At 49.2% G+C, this 18,777-nt stretch overlaps 1 protein-coding gene across 4 annotated transcripts in view; it reads right to left on the bottom strand.

Annotated features, from left to right (window-relative positions):
• Nucleotides 1-18,777, bottom strand: part of WWC2 (WW and C2 domain containing 2) — a 210,298-nt gene that overhangs the window by 9,803 nt on the left and 181,718 nt on the right. For all 4 annotated transcript variants that reach the window (XM_045055201.1, XM_023252316.2, XM_023252317.2 and 1 more), the window contains 2 exons: nucleotides 17,498-17,590; nucleotides 14,647-14,889 (listed from right to left, as the gene is read on the bottom strand). In XM_045055201.1, coding sequence (XP_044911136.1) covers nucleotides 14,647-14,889; nucleotides 17,498-17,590 — 336 coding nt within the window. The remainder of the gene's footprint in view (nucleotides 1-14,646; nucleotides 14,890-17,497; nucleotides 17,591-18,777) is intronic.

Below are 18,777 nucleotides of genomic sequence, written 5' to 3'. Positions count from 1 at the left end.
GGTCATTTAAGAATAAGAAAAATAAAAGTTTTAACTCTACAGTCACTAATTCCTTCCTCAGTGCTCTTCCTTTCTTTATACAGATCCAAGTTGCTGACCTACACTATTTTCCTAATCCCAGAAGGGCTTCTTTTAACATTTATTGCTAGGCAGGTCTCCTGACAACACATTTTCTCAATTTTCATTTGTCTGAGAAAGTATTTCTCCTTTAGTCCTGAAGGATAGTTTTGTTGGGTATAGAATTCTCAGTTGGTGGTGTCCCCACCCCCCACCTCAACACCTTAAATATTTCACCCCACTCTATTCTTGCTTGCATGGCTTCTGAGAAGTCGTATGTATAATTATTATCTTTGCTCTTATATAAGTTAAGTGTTCTTTCACTTTGGCCTCTTTCAAGATTTTTTCCTGTATCTGTGATTTTCTGAGGTTTGAATGTTACATGCCTAGGTGCAGAGTTTCTTGCATCTAGCTGGCCTGGTGTTCTCTGAGCTTCCTGGGTCTGTAGTTTGGTGTCTGATATGAATTTAGAGAAATTCTCAACCATTCTTTCAATATTTCTTCTGTTTTTCTCTGTCTTCTGGTACTTCCATTGTGTGTGAGTTTTACCTTTTGTAATTGTCCCACAGGTCTCAGATACCCTCTTCCTTTTTTTCCCCGTCAGTCTTTTTTCTCTTTGATTTTCAGTTTTGAAAGTTTCTACTGACATCTCCTCAAGCTCAGAGTCTTTCCTCAGCCCATATCTAGTCTGGTAACAAGCCCATCACAGGTATTCTCCATTTCTTTGATAGTGTTTTTGATCTCCAGCATTTCATTTAGATTCTTTCTTAGAATTGCCTTTTTCTTTCAGCTTTTATTGACCATCTGTTCTCACATGTTGCCTACTTTTCCCATTAGAGCCCTTAGAGCCTTGATCACAGTTGTTTTAAGTTCCTGGTCTGATAATTCCAACATCCCCGCCATGTCTGAATCCGGTCAGTCTCTTGGTGGGCCTGTGTCCCCAAATGAGAACTTCACAAATGCTTGTCAGTCCCCCAACCCCCCCTTAGGTGAGACAGGGTGGCTGGAGTGGGTGTTTTCCTACCCCCACGTTGGTTAGGCTCTCTTAAAAACCCTTGTAGGTTAGACTCTAGCTCCTCCTGAGGGTGGGTCTTGTTAGCAGAATGCTCCAGCCTACTTCAGAATGGTCGCTTTCCCCTCACGCTGCTGGAGGCACAGGTTTTCTTTTCTGATCCTGAAGGACCTAGTAGAGATCCTAGATGGAAAATTCACAGAAGTGCGGGGTGGGGGGCTCCCCATGGCTGCCCCCTGGAGGTTTTAGGTCTTAGGCTTGTTGACCGGGAACCTCCCGCAGTTCACCAATTCCAGTTCAGGCTCTCGGACCCCAGTACTGGCCCCCTTGGAGTTTCTGCTCTCGTGAATGGTCATTGTCTGTGCTGCCTGTCTCTCTAATATGGGGGGGGGGCAACGTTTTGACCTGTGACCTCATCTTCCTGACAGATCTAAGAAGAGCTGTTGATGGGGCGCCTGGGTGGCGCAGTCGGTTAAGCGTCCGACTTCAGCCAGGTCACGATCTCGCGGTCCGGGAGTTCGAGCCCCGCGTCGGGCTCTGGGCTGATGGCTCAGAGCCTGGAGCTTGTTTCCGATTCTGTGTCTCCCTCTCTCTCTGCCCCTCCCCCGTTCATGCTCTGTCTCTCTCTGTCCCAAAAATAAATAAACGTTGAAAAAAAAAAAAAAAAAAAGAAGAGCTGTTGATTTTTCAGTTGGTTCAGCTTCTTTCCTTGTTGTTAGGGCAGAGTAGTGACTTCTAAGCTCCTAACAGGCCAGACCAGGAAATGGAAGTCCGTAACTTTTTAATAGTTTCGTAGCATTGTATTTAATAGCTGGGGCGTAATTATTGAGCTAATCTTCTAGAATCTCACGTTTCAATTATTTCCAGGCTGCAATGTTCATTCACCTGGGATTTAGCATTTAAACATCTAGATCAATGAACATGTGGTTAAATCAGATGTAGAGGGGACACAGGCATGTCCTGTGTATTCTGAAAACTATCCACAATAAGTACATCTGCGTGTGCGTGTGTGTGTGCGCGTGTGTGTGTGTGTGTGTGCGGTGTGTGTATGTTTATACTACCCGACTATCTCGGGGAAAAATTAATCACAATTTTGTTTCAGTTATACTTAGAGCTTAAAAGTACATCAACTAAAAAGACAATTCCTTAGCTATATAAATAAACTGTGAAGTAGGAAATGAGGCTTAGGTATAAACGTGCTACTTACTACTCTTCCTACCTTCTTATTTGGAAATTATGGGGCTTGTTCATCATGTGGACGCCGGCCTCCACCAAGGCCCGGACTCCCACTTGCAGGTGAAGCCAAGAGGCTGCCTGGTTGTTAATTTTGGTTTTGGCTCATGGTTTGCCTTGGGGTCCGAGCTGTTTACATGGGCCCGTAAGCTTCCGAAGCGCAGGGACTGCATCTGTTTGACATGATTTATAGAGGCTCAAGCGCTCAGTAAAGATTTTGAAGCCCGTGGTTTGTTTTCGAAAGCTGCCTATATTTGCAGAAGCTGCTCGTGATGTTGCGTTATACAATGAACTGTATTACGTCAAGTGGCTGGAGACGGCACGCGACCTACGTACTCAGATGAGGGGAAATGTCATCCAGAAGCAGCTTTGCCAACGCGTACTTAACGCCAAACAGTAGTTGTCCGCACCTGACAGAAACAAAAATCTAATTCAAATTACTTTGCGTTCTGAGGGAGAGTGAGATCTAATAAATATGTGTGTTGACTTTTGGCATTTGTTTGGAAAGCTGCTTTAAGAAAAAGGAAGTCTAAACAAAGTTTGGGGTGGTGATACAGGGTAACTTTCCTCTTCGCTTTCCCTCCTACTTCTTGCCAGGGTGTTGGGGAAAGCAAGCCGGCCAAGCACGCGCTGGGAAGCTGCCTCGTGCTGGAGGGAACCCACGCCTTGCAGCTCTAATTTCTTTTTTTTTTTTTTAATTTTTTTTTCAACGTTTTTTTATTTATTTTTGGGACAGAGAGAGACAGAGCATGAACGGGGGAGGGGCAGAGAGAGAGGGAGACGCAGCATCGGAAACAGGCTCCAGGCTCCAAGCCATCAGCCCAGAGCCTGACGCGGGGCTCGAACTCCCGGACGGGGAGATCGTGACCTGGCTGAAGTCGGACGCTCAACCGACTGCGCCACCCAGGCGCCCCTTGCAGCTCTGATTTCAACAGAAACTGCCACTTTTCTCCTGGACAAGATGGGCTGTGACTTGGTTTATTCCAGTACGTGTCTTAAGCGCTTTCTGGCACATCTTACTAAGCGTCGGCCATTTTCTCAGTGATACCCACGGGCAGCACAGGGCCTAGAGATTCTTTAAGAGGCACCCTGCCCCTGCCTTCCTTTCTCAAGTGGCTTCAGGGTGGGGACTTGTCTGGCCCCCTCAGTGCCGGAATCCCCAGTGGGAGATTCCACTGCACACAGCGGGGGCACAGCTAACGCAGTCTGAACGAATGCGTGTCAGTCTTTGGGGAAAACGGGTTTTTAGGTGACCATCTTTTAAAGATTAAGAGGCCTCAGTAAGTCTCAAAAGGTTTAGAACCACCTTGGGTTTTTTCCAGTGGTTACTACCAACACAGCTCTCCAGAAAGTCAGAAAGTGGAAACTGATGCATTTAGACTCAAACAAGCATCTGGACTTCTGTCATCTGAAAGGTGTTCAAAAGGCAAATGGCAGCATGAACAAAACCATTTTTAACTCAAATAACAGAAAGGTGTCCAAAAGGCCTTCCAAGGAGAAAAACACAACAGGAAAAAGGACACTGGGCAGGAGCAGGCACCACACGGAATAAACACTAATGGCAAATCAACGCGTGTCACCGAAGTGCTACCATTCTCACCTACCGCACTGTGAACAGTTACGGGACCGGAATCATGGGGACAGCAAGGCGGATGTCCCAACGCCTGAGCCTCCACAGGTGAGAGGACTGTGCTGCTACTGAGCCAGGAAAAGGCATCTGGAGTCACAACTGCCGTCCCGCCCCGCCCCACCGCACCAAGGGGGTTTTGGGGTGGGGGAGGGGAGCTAGGGGCTGGGGAGACTCGGCTCATTTGGGAGCCCCCCACCCCCCGCCCCAGCATTGGTCAGCCTCTCTCGCCATGACCTCCCAAGTGCTGCGCTCCAGTGACAGAATATAAAACGTGGCCCTGCTTAGTGGAGGCCACTGGTCATGGTGGTAGCAGCCGGAACTGTAAAGGAAACGTCTGTGTTTGTTTGTAGCTTGGAGCAAAGTCTTACTAGAGGGAGATTGACTCAGGCCAGAAGTCAGCACTGGCACAAGGAAAGGGAAGGAAAAACTGCTTTGCTAAGGGCGCTAGCCTGCAGCCTGCAGTCTAAATTGACTGGACAATCCCACCACGGAGAACCTTCTGCGCTCGAAAAAGCCAAGTCCCCCTGTTACTAACTTGGGCAGTTATAACGTTTAGAAGGAGATAAACTGGTGTTGGCAAAAATGTAAGGGTCTTGGCTTCCCACACACGCCCGCTGTTTCAGACACTGTCAAGGCCAGGAAGCGGAAGGACGAGGTCTTCAGACATGGCAGAGACAAGACCTTTGACCATGGTTCACAGCCAAGCTCTCAGGACCGGCAACTCTTCTACTAGGTATTTAAGCTTTGGAAACACTACTGAATCCAGAAAGATACAGGAATGCTCATTTGCACATTGTCCATAACCGAAAATCTGGGAAACTCTCATTAGAATGACTAAATAATTATGACATAGCCACCAAGCGAATGCCTTAAGAATAATGAATTACAGCAGCATTTACTAGTATGGAAAGCTGTTCTTTTTTTTTTTTTCTTTTAATGTTTACTTTTTTGGGAGAGAGCAGCACACAAGCAGGGGAGGGGCAGAGAGAGAGGGAGCCCGAGCATTCGAAGCAGGCTCCACGCTGACAGCAGACAGCCAGATGCGGGGCTCAAACTCACGAACTGAGAGATCATGACCTGAGCTGAAGCCCGATGCTTAACTGAGCCACCCAGGTGCCCCGGGAAAGCTATTCTTTTTTAAATTTTATTTTAGAGAGAGGGCAAGTGCAAGCGGGGAAGAGGGGCAGAGAGAGGGAGAAAGAGAGTCTTAAGCCGGCTCCATGCTCAGCACGGAGCCCCATGCAGGGCTCGATCCCACGATCCTGGGACCAAGACACGAGCTGAAATCAAGAGTCTGACGCGCTCAACCGACTTGAGCCACCCAGGCGCCCCAGGAAAGCTGTTGTTTGTATAAGAATATAGAATTAAGTGGGGGGGGGGGAGGAGAGAAAAACAAGTTTTGCAACAATTTGTCTTTATGACCCTATTTTTGTGTAACCCTTTCAACTAACCCTAGAGGCTAACAAAGAGCCAGAGGCACAAATACCTGCGGGAATGAGGCTTCAAGGAGGGTTAACAGTTCTGTCTGTTACTATTTGACTTGTTATAATAAGCGTATGTTAATTTTTTTGAGAATCTTTTTAAATCTCAAACTGTTCTCAAAGTGTAAGCATACTAACTCATTTAAAATTTGAAAGTAAAAATGCTGAGGCACTTTTAGGAAAGATGAGATTTTTGAAAATTTATTTATTCAGCAAGTGCCTATGAAGAACCAATCACACTCACGTGGCTCTGTGAGAAGCTACATGTCCAGCACAAGGGCATTCCTCGTCCCCCGCAGTTAGCGGCTGGCATCTGTCACCGCAAAGGACCCCTTTGCCGGATCTTTTTCACTGTCCCCCTTCCCCATTCCCTGATTGGGAGGATTCTGTTTAGGAAAGCGGCCTTTATTTGCCAAGCGGTAATTCTCTCTTGGTTATCTTGCCACTGACGAGGCCGGGGAGCTGTCACTCGGTGCTTCGTGAGGTCCCAGAGGAGGAGCAGCCGACTCGGTAAAGAGAAGCCCCTGGCTTCTGCCGTGCTGCGGGCTCCATCACAGTGGTGAACTGCTGAGCAGACTGGAGAGTCTGCCCAGTTTTCCTAGTTCTTGGCAACTTACAACGTGAATAAACCAATCTTGAAATAGCCATCGGCTTATTGACTTAAGTAATGGGCAGATCGCGAGAGGCCAGACAGGAAGGTACGTGCTGGCCATACTTAAGTAAGAAAACCTGGGCCAGGTTCCCCAGGATGTCTTTTATCAGCTCAGAATGAACAACGGGCTCCCCGGATCCTGTTGTGCCCCTGGCTGCCTTCCGCAGGAATGGAAGCGCGGGGGCCTGTTCTGCTCTCTACGGAAGGGCCTTGGTGAGATGGTCTCTCTACGGAGCCTGACGTCTGCTGACTTGTCAACTACTAGCGTGTTTGCGGTCGCTGCGAAATCACTGAGAAATTCGGCTTTGTTCTGTGCGAAGTTAAGACCGACCGTGGCACACGTTCCTTTCCCCGCTGTGCAAGAACACACTTCACTGAGAACTACATTGATCTCTGTGAATCTTTCTCTAAAAATCTGGGCGACACAATGCGTCATAAAGTTTTTGCCAGCTGTTAATCATCCAGGGTAGCCAACCTTCAGGCGGTTACCTCTCCATGCCGGACAATTCCCTGTGACCATTAAGATTTATTCTGTCCCACGACGTGTATTAGTATCTTTGACACGTCATTTTCTTAGCAGATTCTAACTCAAAAAAATATATATATATATGTTAACATCTGTATCATTTTAAGCTGTAAAAAAAAGGCATTTCGACAGGGAAATCACCCTGAGGAAGAACAAGAACTTTCTGCTGCGGAAGCAACACGAGGCTCTTTTGGAAAAACGCCAAGCCTTCCTCGGCACCCCTCTCGCCTCTCCCCCAACGGGTCGTGACCGAGCTGCCCGGGGCCCGCACAGGAAGCCACTTCCGACGTCCCAGATTCCAGAAGAGCCTGGCCACGGGAGCCTGGCCTGCGGAAACGTCCGGTGATTTGGCCACAGCCGCGTTAAGAAGCCCACCGGCCTAAGGAGCGCAGTCCCGTCTTCATCTACAGCCCTGCGTGTCTTGCTCCGCTGCCCAAGGGCGTCGTGCGACACGCGAAGCCACGGGCTCTGCGTCGGTTTTTATTCCGAGCTGCAAATCGGACCTCCGGCCACGAAGGAGGGGGGCTATGGGGCGCGACCCTGGGCCCCGGCGGGTTTCCGGGCGACGGAGGTGGATCGGGGCCCTGCCGCTGCCTTCAACGAACCGCTCTTCCGGGCGCTGTAGTTTTCGTGGCGTTGGCAGGCTCTGCGCTCACCGTCACGCCTTTGATGGCCCTGCGGCCGCGCGCCCGACAAATCCCCACCGCGAGGGGGCAGCCGGGCCGAAGGGCGGCGGGCGTGCGTGCCGGCGGGTCCGCGTGTGCACAGGCACGTGGGTGCGGAAACGGGCCGGCGGGACGGGGAAGTCCGCCGCGATTGCCCACTTTGGCGGCCGCGGTGAAAAGGGGACGCCGCCGGAATCGTCCGCGTGTTCACGGGCGAGGCTGCCGCGAACTTGGGTGGTGGGAAAGCGAGGTCCGCGACTCAAGCGGCCCACACGAGCAGGGCTGGCAGCCGTGAGGAAGAACTCCCGTCCCCGGGACCCCCATCACTGTACCCGGGGCCAGGGCACACCGGGCTCCGGGGGCGCGGTCTTCCCGCTGCGGCGGCGGCGGGAACGGCCCGAGGTAGGCGTGGGTCAAGGTGCGGGGACAGCGGGGCCGCAAGCGCTGCCCCGGTGACCAGTGGGAGGGCCGACTGGGGGGCGCCTTCGGGTGGAGAAGCGGGGAGCCCAGCTCGGCGCAGACTTCCGAGTTACCCAGGTCCGGCACGTGCCCTCAAGGGCTGGCTTTTGGGCCACGTGGCCTCCCAGGCGCACCTGCTGGTCAGCACCTTCGCTCATCCTGCGAACGTGCTGGATTCGATCGCAAACAAACAGATCACAGAGTTTGCCGCTACCAGGGGTCTTGGGAGTCATCTAGTCCCATCCTCCTATTTTGTAGGTGAGGATGTGAAACTCCACCTGAGCACGGAGAACACAGAAGCCGAAGATAGGCACCTTTTTATGGCATTTTCTCAGGCGGATCTGTGTTCATATTTTTGTTAGAAACACGGGAGGGAGCTGTGGCAGGAAGGAAGGGGCCCGCGGTGAGAAAACAGAGCCAGCGCAGGGGAGGGAGGGCCCGGCCAGCCTCGCTGTCACAGTCACTCTCTACCTTCACACTGGGACGCTCACCGAGGCCCCCAACGTCTACCGGAGCGTTTTTCACTATTTATCAGGAGGCTGGGTAGAGAGCTCGCCCTGCGTTGTGCACACAAGCATAGCATGCTGTTCACTGTGAACTTCAACTCCCCAGCAAAGGAGTGCGTCCTGCGGTATTAATAGAATCTGCATCTGACGTCCACAGTAACAATCTAGGAAATAACAGCGACGGCAGGGACATTTGAAGAAAAAAGTGATGAAGACGAACAACTACCTCAGCTCTTATTGGCCCTTAGTTGTTTGGCTACACCCCTGCTTCGTCCCGCTGGATTTTCCCGACGAGAACTGGAAAACCATAGTCTCTCTCTGAATCCAACACTCCTAACACGTCAGCCCAGGCCTTTTCATCCTTTGCCGCTGCCCTCGGGGGACATCAGCTCCCTGTGGGGCCCTGGGGACTTCACGAAGGCACAGCCTCCCCTCGTGTCCCTTCTCCGAGCCTCCAGTCCCTGCCGTGGGTTTTCCCTGTTGAAGCCCTAACGTGCCATGGGATTGCCTGGCACCCACAAAGGCGCCACCTCCTTCCTCCCTCCCTGCTCCCCGGGCGGCGGCCCGTGGGTGGCGCAGAGCGACGGGGGGTGTTTATCTCCTGCTCTGCACTGTCGCCAGCAAATCCTCCCTGGGCTCCTCTCTCCCCCTGGGATCTCGCTGTGCGCGCTGATTACGAACCCAACTCGGCACTACTTCATCAGATACACAGATGAGAAGACCTCTATTAAGATATAATTAAATTTCTAAGCAAAACCATCAATGCAACTTCTGTAAGGATGATTATAATCATCAGTGGCGTATTATGAGGCCAGAATCATGCATAAGTGGGTGCAGTGTAATGACTAAACAACTGCAGATTAATATAAAAACCAACCACCATTTCACAAGAGAGAATTCTCAAGTGTCACTCCTCTAAGACACTTCCCAAAGCCGGAACGAGACGTGCTTCTATCCTGCGCTGGACAAGCGTCCAGGGACGGGGAATCTTTGCTTCCCTGCAGCAGACAGACGAGGCCCAGGACTCTGAAGGGTCCCTCGGCAGCAGTAAGGCCGGGCGCCCAGCTCCCACCTTCTCTCAGTGAGCGTCACCCGGTGGTAGGAGAAGACCCACTCCGTGGGCAAATGCATCCAACATGGTGTGCAGGTGAACTCGGCTGGCCAGGCCAGCCACACGACTCTGGACAGAAGTGTGCTGGGTTGCGTTGGGGTCTGAGGCCCGTAAAAACCTCACACACCCACAGCAGCACCTTCGTGGAAACGGTGGCCCTGGGTTAGACGCAGAGATGAGAGCGGCCGCCAGTGGTTCAGCAGCGCCCGCTTCCTAGACGGTGGCTTACCACGGGGACAATCAAAAGGCTGATAATTAGGACACGGGAGGTGAAACTACCACCCACGTCACACAGATGGCTGCCCGAATGACCGAGCTCTAACAGCTTTCAGAGAGGCCACTTCCAAGGGAATTTAATTCAACCTCGTATTACGTCTGGGAAATCTGCCTGATGTTCCTAGGATTACTTCTGCCGGTGAGGACAGGAAGAGGGGCCGATCGACAGGTCTGAAAACAGAGGGCAGTCAAGGATCTCGGCAGCCCGGAAAGCGTGAGCAGGCCACTTTTCTCTGTATCACGGCCATTATTTTCCTAGATCGTGACTATGAACATTACATGGGATGCTGGGATCAGAACAGCATAAATCCCTGTTTCAGAACCGTCTCTCAGAACTCTTGAGGCTCACGCACAAAGCGGTGTCCTACCTAAGCCCCTGGATTTGACCTGATAACAGCCCTGGACCCTGGTACTCCTGGAGCTTGGAGGCACAGCCCAGACCAAGATGCCCACACCACGGCCGGGCCTAACCCTGAGGGTGGGGACTAGGCCTCAGGTGGCCGGGCTACCCTGGGGCCACCGACCGTCCTCATCCTGTCTATGCTCTATTTACCCATCCACCAGCAAGTCAGGGGCAATTGTATGCTCCAGTGGCGGGTAAGAAGAGACAAGCAAAACTCCAAACGGGATAAAATCTTGGCTGGTAAGCCAAGTCAGCGGGCTTTCATGAGGCAGAAGAGACCTCTGCCAAGGTCAGATGGAACATCCCCTGTGGTGGCATCGTGATACAAGGGGTGGCCCCGCCACTGCCCTGGGGGGTTTACGCGGGAGCTCACCCGCTAGGCCAGAGGCACCCAGGAGAGAAAAGACTCTCACTCAAGAGCTGTTTCTCTTTTGCAGGCAACAGTTCTGCTCAAGTTCCCCAGGAAACCCTTCCTGGAATTTTCTGCAGCTGAGAACAGACACACTCAGGTTTTTAGAGGCTCAGCAACGTGCCTAGGGTGGCCCTGAAGATCTCCGTGGTTGCTGTTCTACAGCCCTCCCCGTTTCCATCCACTTGTGCTAAGGATTTCTTTAACGAGGAAGGAAAACAAGAGTCACCCGAAAAACCTGCAAACCTTGAATCCTCTAGTAACACCAGTAAAAGTCTTAGAATTCTATATGATGAAAGATTTAAAAAGCCCACTTAGAAACAGTGCATCTACGATACTTTTATCTTTGAAAGGATGCTTCGATCCCGTTTCTTCCAATCAGGATTAGACAGCTTAGATGTCGCCCAAGCTCCTTTAGTTGTATTTTGCAGAAAATGGACGGGATGGGCGTGGGGGGGGGTTCCCACACTAGCCCTAGGGATGTCACACACACATCCCTACCACAGGCTTCCCAAAGAAACCTCCTCTCAAGAAGCGTTTGGTGGCCCCCCATCACAGCATTCAAGGCTATTCTTTGACCTTTTTCTTCCGTTAGTTTCATCCATTTCCATGTAGATGCATGTAGGCATTCTGCTTGGAGTGACATGGAATCTGTGTACATTTTAGCGAGAATTGACTACAGCCACAGTAATAACTCCTCCTCCGGATCGGGGGATGGCTAACTCAGGCCTGCACCTGTGTTTGCCAAGTTTTCTTGGAACACGGGCCATTCAGGTACACCTGGTCCGTGGCGACTCTTGCGGCTGCATGGCAGAGTTGAGAGGTAGTGATATATTCCTTCTCCGGCCCTTTACAGGAAAAGTTTGCTGACCTCTGTTCTACATGAATGTGGCATATACGTCTCCATGAATTCAGAGGTTTTTTTCCCCTCCGCTCTTCTCACAAGGTTATTAAGTTTTCCCCGTAATGCAAATTTTTGTTACGTTTATTCCTTGATACTTGATATTCTTTGACACTGTGGTAAAAAACATCTTCGTAAGTAAAATGTCTAGTTGTTTCCGGTTGGCATACAGCAATGCAACAGACTTTTGTAGATGATTCTTCTACTTACGCTTCTTGTTAGACTCTCTTCTTCCTCGTAGTCGCTTGCAGATCTTTAACGTACACAATCCAGGTGTGCCTGCCAGTGGTGACAGCTTTATCTCCTCCTCTTTCAATCCTTCTGCTTCCACTTTTCTCTTGCCTTACTTTGGTTAGAATTTCCAATCCAATGTTGAGCAGGAGAGCGTTGAACGCCTGCATCTGATTTTAAAGGTGATGATTCCAGTGTTTGTCTCTTTAGGACCGTATTTCCTTTTGGTTACTCTCTATCAAGTTAAAGAAGTCCTCTCTTCCTAACTTACCAAGAGTTTTAAACACGAATGGACATTGACGATTGTCAGTATATTTCTTTCATCGACTGGTTTTTCTCCTTAATCTGCTGAGGGGATTCATTGCACTAACAGATTTTTCTAATGTGAAAAAAGCCTTGCACAATTCAGCACGGTCAAAATGTTGTATCTTTTTTTTTTTTTTAATTTTTTAAAAATGTTTTTATTTATTTTGAGAGACAGAGCACAAGCTGGGGAGGGGCAGAGAGAGAGGGAAACACAGAATCTGAAGCAGGCTCCAGGCTCTGAGCCGTCAGCACACAGCCCGATGGGGGGCTTGAACCCATGAACTGTGAGATCATGACCTGGGCCGAAGTCTGACGCCCAACCGACTGAACCACCCAGGTGCCCCAAAATGTCGTATCTTTTAAATATATTGTTGGGTTAGATTTACTGATATTTTATTTAGGATTTTTATTTCTATACTTATGGATGAAACCGGCCTATAATTTTCCTTTTTGATAGTATCTTTGTCTAGTTTTGGTATTAGGGTTGTTGGTCACATAGAATAAGTTGTGGAGTGTTCTCTCTTTTTCTAGCATCTGGAAGAGTTTACATAAAATTGAGATAATCTATTCTTTGAAAGTTTGGTGGAACTTGCCTACAGAACATCTAAACCTATGTCTTCATTGCGGATAGATTTTTAATCACTGCTTTCATTTCTTAAAGAGGTATAGGGTTTTTAATCTTTTTTTCCCCCTTTCATCAGTTTTAATATGTTATATTTTCCTAGATATTTGTCCAAATTGTGGGCCTTTATCTTTGATATTATTCATTATCTTTTATATCTCAAATTTACCTGTAATTCTATCCCTCTTTCCTTTTATAGTTGTCTTTATGTGTATCTTCTCTTCGTGGATCTTGCCAGAGCTTTGTCTATTTTTGTTTCTTTCTTTTAGTTTTTTTCAAATAACCAACGTTAGCTGTACTGAACTTTTCTCTACACACTGGAGGTTAGAAAGCAGTCGAAACAAACCAGAATAATTGTCCAAGCGATTCATGGATGAATTTAGCAATATGACATGAAGTGCACAAAGTCCCATAGTTTTTATAATTATTGCTGCCCAAGGATCTAGAACTTCAGACTGTGGCAAATCAAAAACAAACAACAAAAACCCCTAAAGATGCAAGGCTCTGTTTAAATCTGTAGTTGTAAAACTCTCATCCAGCTTTGAAAGCCTTTGACCTTTAGGGGTCAAAGGTCTGTGATGCTTCTCCATGATATTAAAGTTGGTCAGTGTTAACCAAGGCTTTGAAATGATTGCTAATGGTGAATCGAAAGACTCAAGAGAATAAAAGCAATGGTTATTATTATCAAGGTGACAAATGTAAGAGTTGGTGACTTCGGCTTTTAATGCAATTTTCCATTAGGCAAAGGGACAGCCAGGCTCTGGGCTCTCCCTTCACTGTCATGAGCTACCCCGGACATTGACTACTGCGGGTTCCCGTGCCTGCTGGCCTCCTCACCGCTGTGGATGAAGTCCCACTACTCGCCTTCAAGACCACTTCGCCACTTCCTCCATGAAACCTCTCCCGACCTCGCTAGAAAGTGATTTCTCTTGAGGACCTGGTCTATCTGGCTCATCGCCTTTACCAAACCGCAAGCCCTAGGAGGGCATGACAGCGTCCAATCACCCTGGTAGTCTCTCAAGTACCAAACGTAGGGCGTATAATTCAACTCCCCACTGAACAGATACTTAACGACGTTCTACTGTATGCCCAGGTTTCTGTCTGTCGGTTGGGACATAATACAGATGCGTGATATGTTTTGTTGCTTGGACTTTCCTTAAAAAAATATTGGGATCAGTTTGATCCCTAAAACTCATTAACTTTCTGAGTTCCATCCAGGATTAGTAGTGCTAGTCAATTAAATGACTCAGTTTCTCCATAGTATCACACATTAGTGACCAAATAACAACGAGGGGCCAAAAAAGGGAAGTTTATACTATGGACAAGAATTTCTATTAGTTTAAGAAAGTTTCTAATCTATTTCGGATTTCCATCAAATGTGATTGAAAGAGACTAATGTTTTGGCACTTGTAATATTTTGGCTACGTGGGAAGTTCTGTTTGTACGTTACACACGGCTGCGGACACACTCTCTTATGCCCAAATACGAATTCTAAACTTTAGAGAATAAACCAACAAAGCAGGCTCCAAAAAAATTTGGTTGCAGGTAGGTGGCAGGACAATAGAAATACTCCCTTAACAATACCCTAGTTTTTAATCGGTGATCGGATCTTATTTTGTACGGTTACCTGTGGGGTGAGAGGCAAAAATGCCAATATGGGACGTGTGATCTTTTTTGAAGGGAAGAAAGACTGTGAAAATTCTGAAGCCTTCAAATTGACAAGGCGTTAACAGTTGAGGTGGTTAATGAGTCCTCAAGGGCTACTCAGAAGATTCAGATGAAATCTGTCACCGATGTGAAAAGTTCCACTGAGTTTCTTTGCCCAGTCTCGTGTTGAGACCGTGAGAACCTCGGAGCAGGAACGGATGGCCACTTCCCCCTCGAGGCCATGCTCCCGGCCGGCAGGTGGCCGGAGGGGTGGGGGCGGAGTGGTCGGGGGACCTGCTGTCTACCTGGGGGGTTGGCAGTGCTGCTCTGTTAGCAATATCCTAGGTCAAAAAAAAAAAAATAGGCCTACGCCAAGGGGGAAAAAAGAGTTCCGGGTTCCAGGAAAAGCACCTGCAGACTTTGTCAAAGCGAGGGCGAGCTGGGGACCTTCCACGGGACAGGCTTTAGCAGCCATCTCTGCACGCCCCTCGGGGCCAGCGGGGACACGGAGACCGGTACCTGTTTCTCAGCTTGTTTCAGGAGCTTCTGGAAGCGCTCGTCCTCCAGCACGCCCGGTGGAAGGTCAGTCTCCCCCTGGGCTTTCAGCGCCTCCAGCTTCTGCCTCAGGCCCCTCAGGGCCTGCAGCTCGTCGTTGAGGCGGCTCTGCCGGGTGAGAGACGCCTGAAGGTCCAGTTCTAGGTCCAGGGATGTGCGCACGGGCCGTTCCTGCGCCGTTCTTCTCAGGACGGGCTGGCACACCGTCTGCAGGGTCAGAAGACACAACAGCACAACACCCTCATTACGGTGGCTGGTGGTGGCCATCCGGCTCCTCGTCCCTCCTGGCACGTCTCCGTGCTCCGGGCAGGGAGGCGCCAGCGGCCGAGGAGAGGTGAGCGGCGGTGCCGGGCGCCGCCAGGCGGCGGCCTTTCGAGGCCGGTGTGACGGGTGGACATTTCCGTCCCCGGCTAGAGGGACGGCAAAGATTCGGGGGCGGAGGCCTCGTCGGCTCGGGTCCCGAGGGGAGACAAAATGAGCAGAGAGAGCATTTAGCCAGCCGGCAATGAACAAGCAGCTGAGTAAGAAACGAACCCGTGTTGGTTCGGACCGCAGAGGCTTTGTGAAGTTGTTGCCGTAGCACAAGCCTCACTCAGCCTGACCGTTTTACCAGCCGGCGCCTGCCCTCTGTGCAAGACACAAGAAACTTACACTCCCTCCAGCTCAGGACACGCGGCGCCACCCCACTGCTCACTCCTCGGGCCCTCGTTTCCGGAAGCGCCAGCCAGAATGCAGCTGCTCCGCACGGCTGAGGGTCTGAGCGCCTCCCCCATCGATATGCTCAAACCCCGACCCCTTCCTCGAGTTCCCACTGCCTAACAGGCACTTTCACCAGCGAGTCACTGGTGCTCTTCCTGGGGCCAATCTTACCCATTTGCCAAGAAATAATGATTGAATACGTGTGAATAAATGTCTGCTGGGTAGGGGTGGGGGGTTGGCTGTGGGCCACACACCAGGGAGAGAAGACCCAGTCCTTGACCTTGAAGACGTCCAGCCGTGAGCTGTGAGGTAGCGCCTTCTGCGCCACAGGAAGGGAGAGACCACTCACAGCTGGTCACGCCTACTTGACGACAGGAAGTCAGAAGAGGCTGGGAAGGTTGCATGAGCAGAGGGGAACGAGGAGGGTATTTTTTGTCCAGACCACTGGCAGTGGGAATGGAAAATAAGAGTAAAAACCGGTACTCTTTGGTGTGAGAGAGGAGGGACTCAAATTTGAGAAGTACTCGGGCTTGAAGATCTGGACGACAGGGGTGCTCATGACAGATGGCAGAGGGAGGCCTGCTGTCCCTCTTCCTGTTTCAGGGCTGCATAGCTTGTACCCCCTCCTCCTCGTCCCACACGTATTGCTGTAACGTTCTAGAACATTCTATAATCTTATTAGGTCCCCTGTATTTGGTCTCTGCTCTAACAAACTTATTACACAGCAGAATCACCTAGACACACACGGGCTTTGGCCGTATTACTTTTTTTCAGAATAAGAAATCCTTCCTAGTGGTTATGTGTACGCGTGCGGTGTTGTGCTGGCCGATGTTTAACAAGCAGCTCTGGGTGGGGGCACGGGTGCAGAAAAAAGCACCGGTCGGGGGCGCCTGGGTAGCTCAATCAGGTGAGCATCCAACTCTGGATTTCGGCTCAGGTCATGATCCTAGGGTCGTGGGATCGAGCCCCACATCAGGCTCCAGGCTGGCAGCACGCAGCCTGCTTGGGATCCTCTGTCTCCTCTCTCTGCCCTTCTCATGCTTGTGCAGGTGCACTGACTCTCTCTCACTCTCTCTCTCTCTCTCTCTCAGAAAAAAAAAGCAGCAGCAGCCTGGGTTTGTAAGAATTTGCTGATTTCCATGGTGTAACTACTCCTGTCATCCCAGTTTTCATGCTATAAACGCGACGTTACTGCACTGGGAAGACCGCACAGGTATCCCTCCTCCCCACCTCCCACAGAGCTACTATCTTCTTTTAAGATTTCAGACAGGGGTCAAGGCCACAGACCTCCCCCATCAAGCCTTTTAGATTCCCACAACCAGATGAGCTCAGTCCTTTCTCTCTCACCCAGGCACCTTTCCCAGCCCTGTGTGCTCCCTGGATGCCTCCTGTAGACTGGAAACTCCTGCGGCCATGTCTGCCTCGCTCAGCACACACGATGCTTCGTTCTCACTTAAACAACACATCTAAGCTGCAATACGATGGCTTAATAAATTACTAAACAAATTATTAGCAGGAAAATAACTCTCCATCAGTATTTCAGCTGTAAGTAAGCAGGAACTGTTGAAGTACCCCGAACAGTCCAACCTTTTAACGTATCTAAACATTCTCTCACACTCATCCTTTAAGGCCAGTCCAGAGCCCGACGTCCCCAGGTCAGCTGGAGCTTTCCCACCCACGTTAACCTTAACCTTCCCGAAATATCTGTTTTCAAGCAAGCTGCTAAAACCGTGCACTCCCGTACCAGAACATCGGTCCTTCCAAAAAGGTACTGGGTGTTACACTACTCCCACAACTGCTCCAGAGCCAGATGTGGGGTGGGGACCTAGCAGCCATCAACCATCAGGCAAGCCCCTTCTCCATGGATACCGCAGAGGGAATCTCCTGGCTTAATTGGCACAGGATCCAAATCAGCACTGAGTGGCCGCTCTCCGGGGCACCCTCCCTCCATCTCCGTAACTAACACGACATCTGTGTCTCTCTGGAAGTACGGGGGCCTCATTCAGTAGCCCAAGAGCGTGCAGCCATGACGCTCAGGAGTTCTGGGACTTATGCTTCACGATCTGTGGTTCTGGGTTGGTCGGAGACAGTGAGATGTTGCGAAAGGAATACATACCCTTTTGACCCTCAAACTGCGCCGTTCGGTGGAGTTTCTCACAAACAGTGATTTTTTAGCCAGGGTTGAGCTGTCGCTGTCACTTCGATTCAACTGGCAACAAAGGATAAAAAAAAAAAAAGAGAGAGAGAAAAGAAAAGAAAGAAAATCACTGCAAAACAGCGTGCTAGCGGTTTAGAACTGAGAAGCTCACCAGATAAAGCAGGTGGTGATTACAGGAGTTTGTTTCTTTAAGAAAATCCTCGCTAAACAAGTTCTTCTCTGTTCTGTGCTTTCCTTAAACAACTAAGTTCTCTTACGTATAATTTCAGCAGCTGCCATTTGGGGGCAGTCATCAGAACTCATGCATTAAGATAATCATACAGACTTTGAAATAAAAGTATCTCTTGTATTTTTAGCTAATTTGCAATATTCAGTTTTCAAAAGTAGGGTCTGTATAAGATACAGAGTTCCAGGCCAGATTTCAGTCACAGTTTAGAACAACCTAGAATGTTCTTGACCCAGACAGCCTGTACTCACTCTTTCACCTGCTTCGGACCCTACTTTTAAACTTGAGACCCTCGTTTTCACCATTTCCAAACCTCCTTCACTTTACTGTTTTCCAGAGAATCGGTCCCCACCTAAGACACTTCACAACTTGTTCACGGTAACTGTGCCTCAACACACAGGGGTGTAAGCTGTGCTAGGGCAGGGCTCTGGGCCTCTTCTGTTCACAGAGGAAGTCCAGTCAAGTGTCTAGAAACATGCTTACCAGCAGATGGTTAATAAAAATATTTGCTGCACTAAGTTTAGAATTTTGAGGGTATTTTCTAACCCATGTAATAATATAATATTATTTATAATATTTAATAATACACATTATATTTATTAATATAATATTAATACATTTAATAACATAATTTAATAATAATATTTAACAACATAATTTAATAATATATAATTTAATAATATTTAATAATATAATATTAATCTATTACTATCACTCATGACTTCTTCTGGAAGTAGAACTTGGCAAACCGATGCAAGGCCCACCATATTGTCTACAGAGGCAGGGAGGGATGGGACTCAGTGTCTAGAGGCATTATTAAAAGATGATTTTTGTTCTAAAACCTAATTTTGGTTCTGCAGGATTAACATGGTTTGAGGCATGTATGATATGCGGCAGAAATATTTAAGTCTCAGGTCATTTGAAGCTTCTAAATACACACTGAAGTACAAATATATTCAGCAGCCAGGTCCTTAATTCACTTATTTGCCAAATAAATGGCTTAGAGTTAATG

The sequence above is a fragment of the Felis catus genome, chromosome B1, assembly GCF_018350175.1.
Source record: "Felis catus isolate Fca126 chromosome B1, F.catus_Fca126_mat1.0, whole genome shotgun sequence".
NCBI lineage: Eukaryota > Metazoa > Chordata > Mammalia > Carnivora > Felidae > Felis > Felis catus.
The sequence above is the reverse complement of the archived record's forward strand: the minus strand, read 5'-3'. Positions and strand labels throughout refer to the sequence as shown.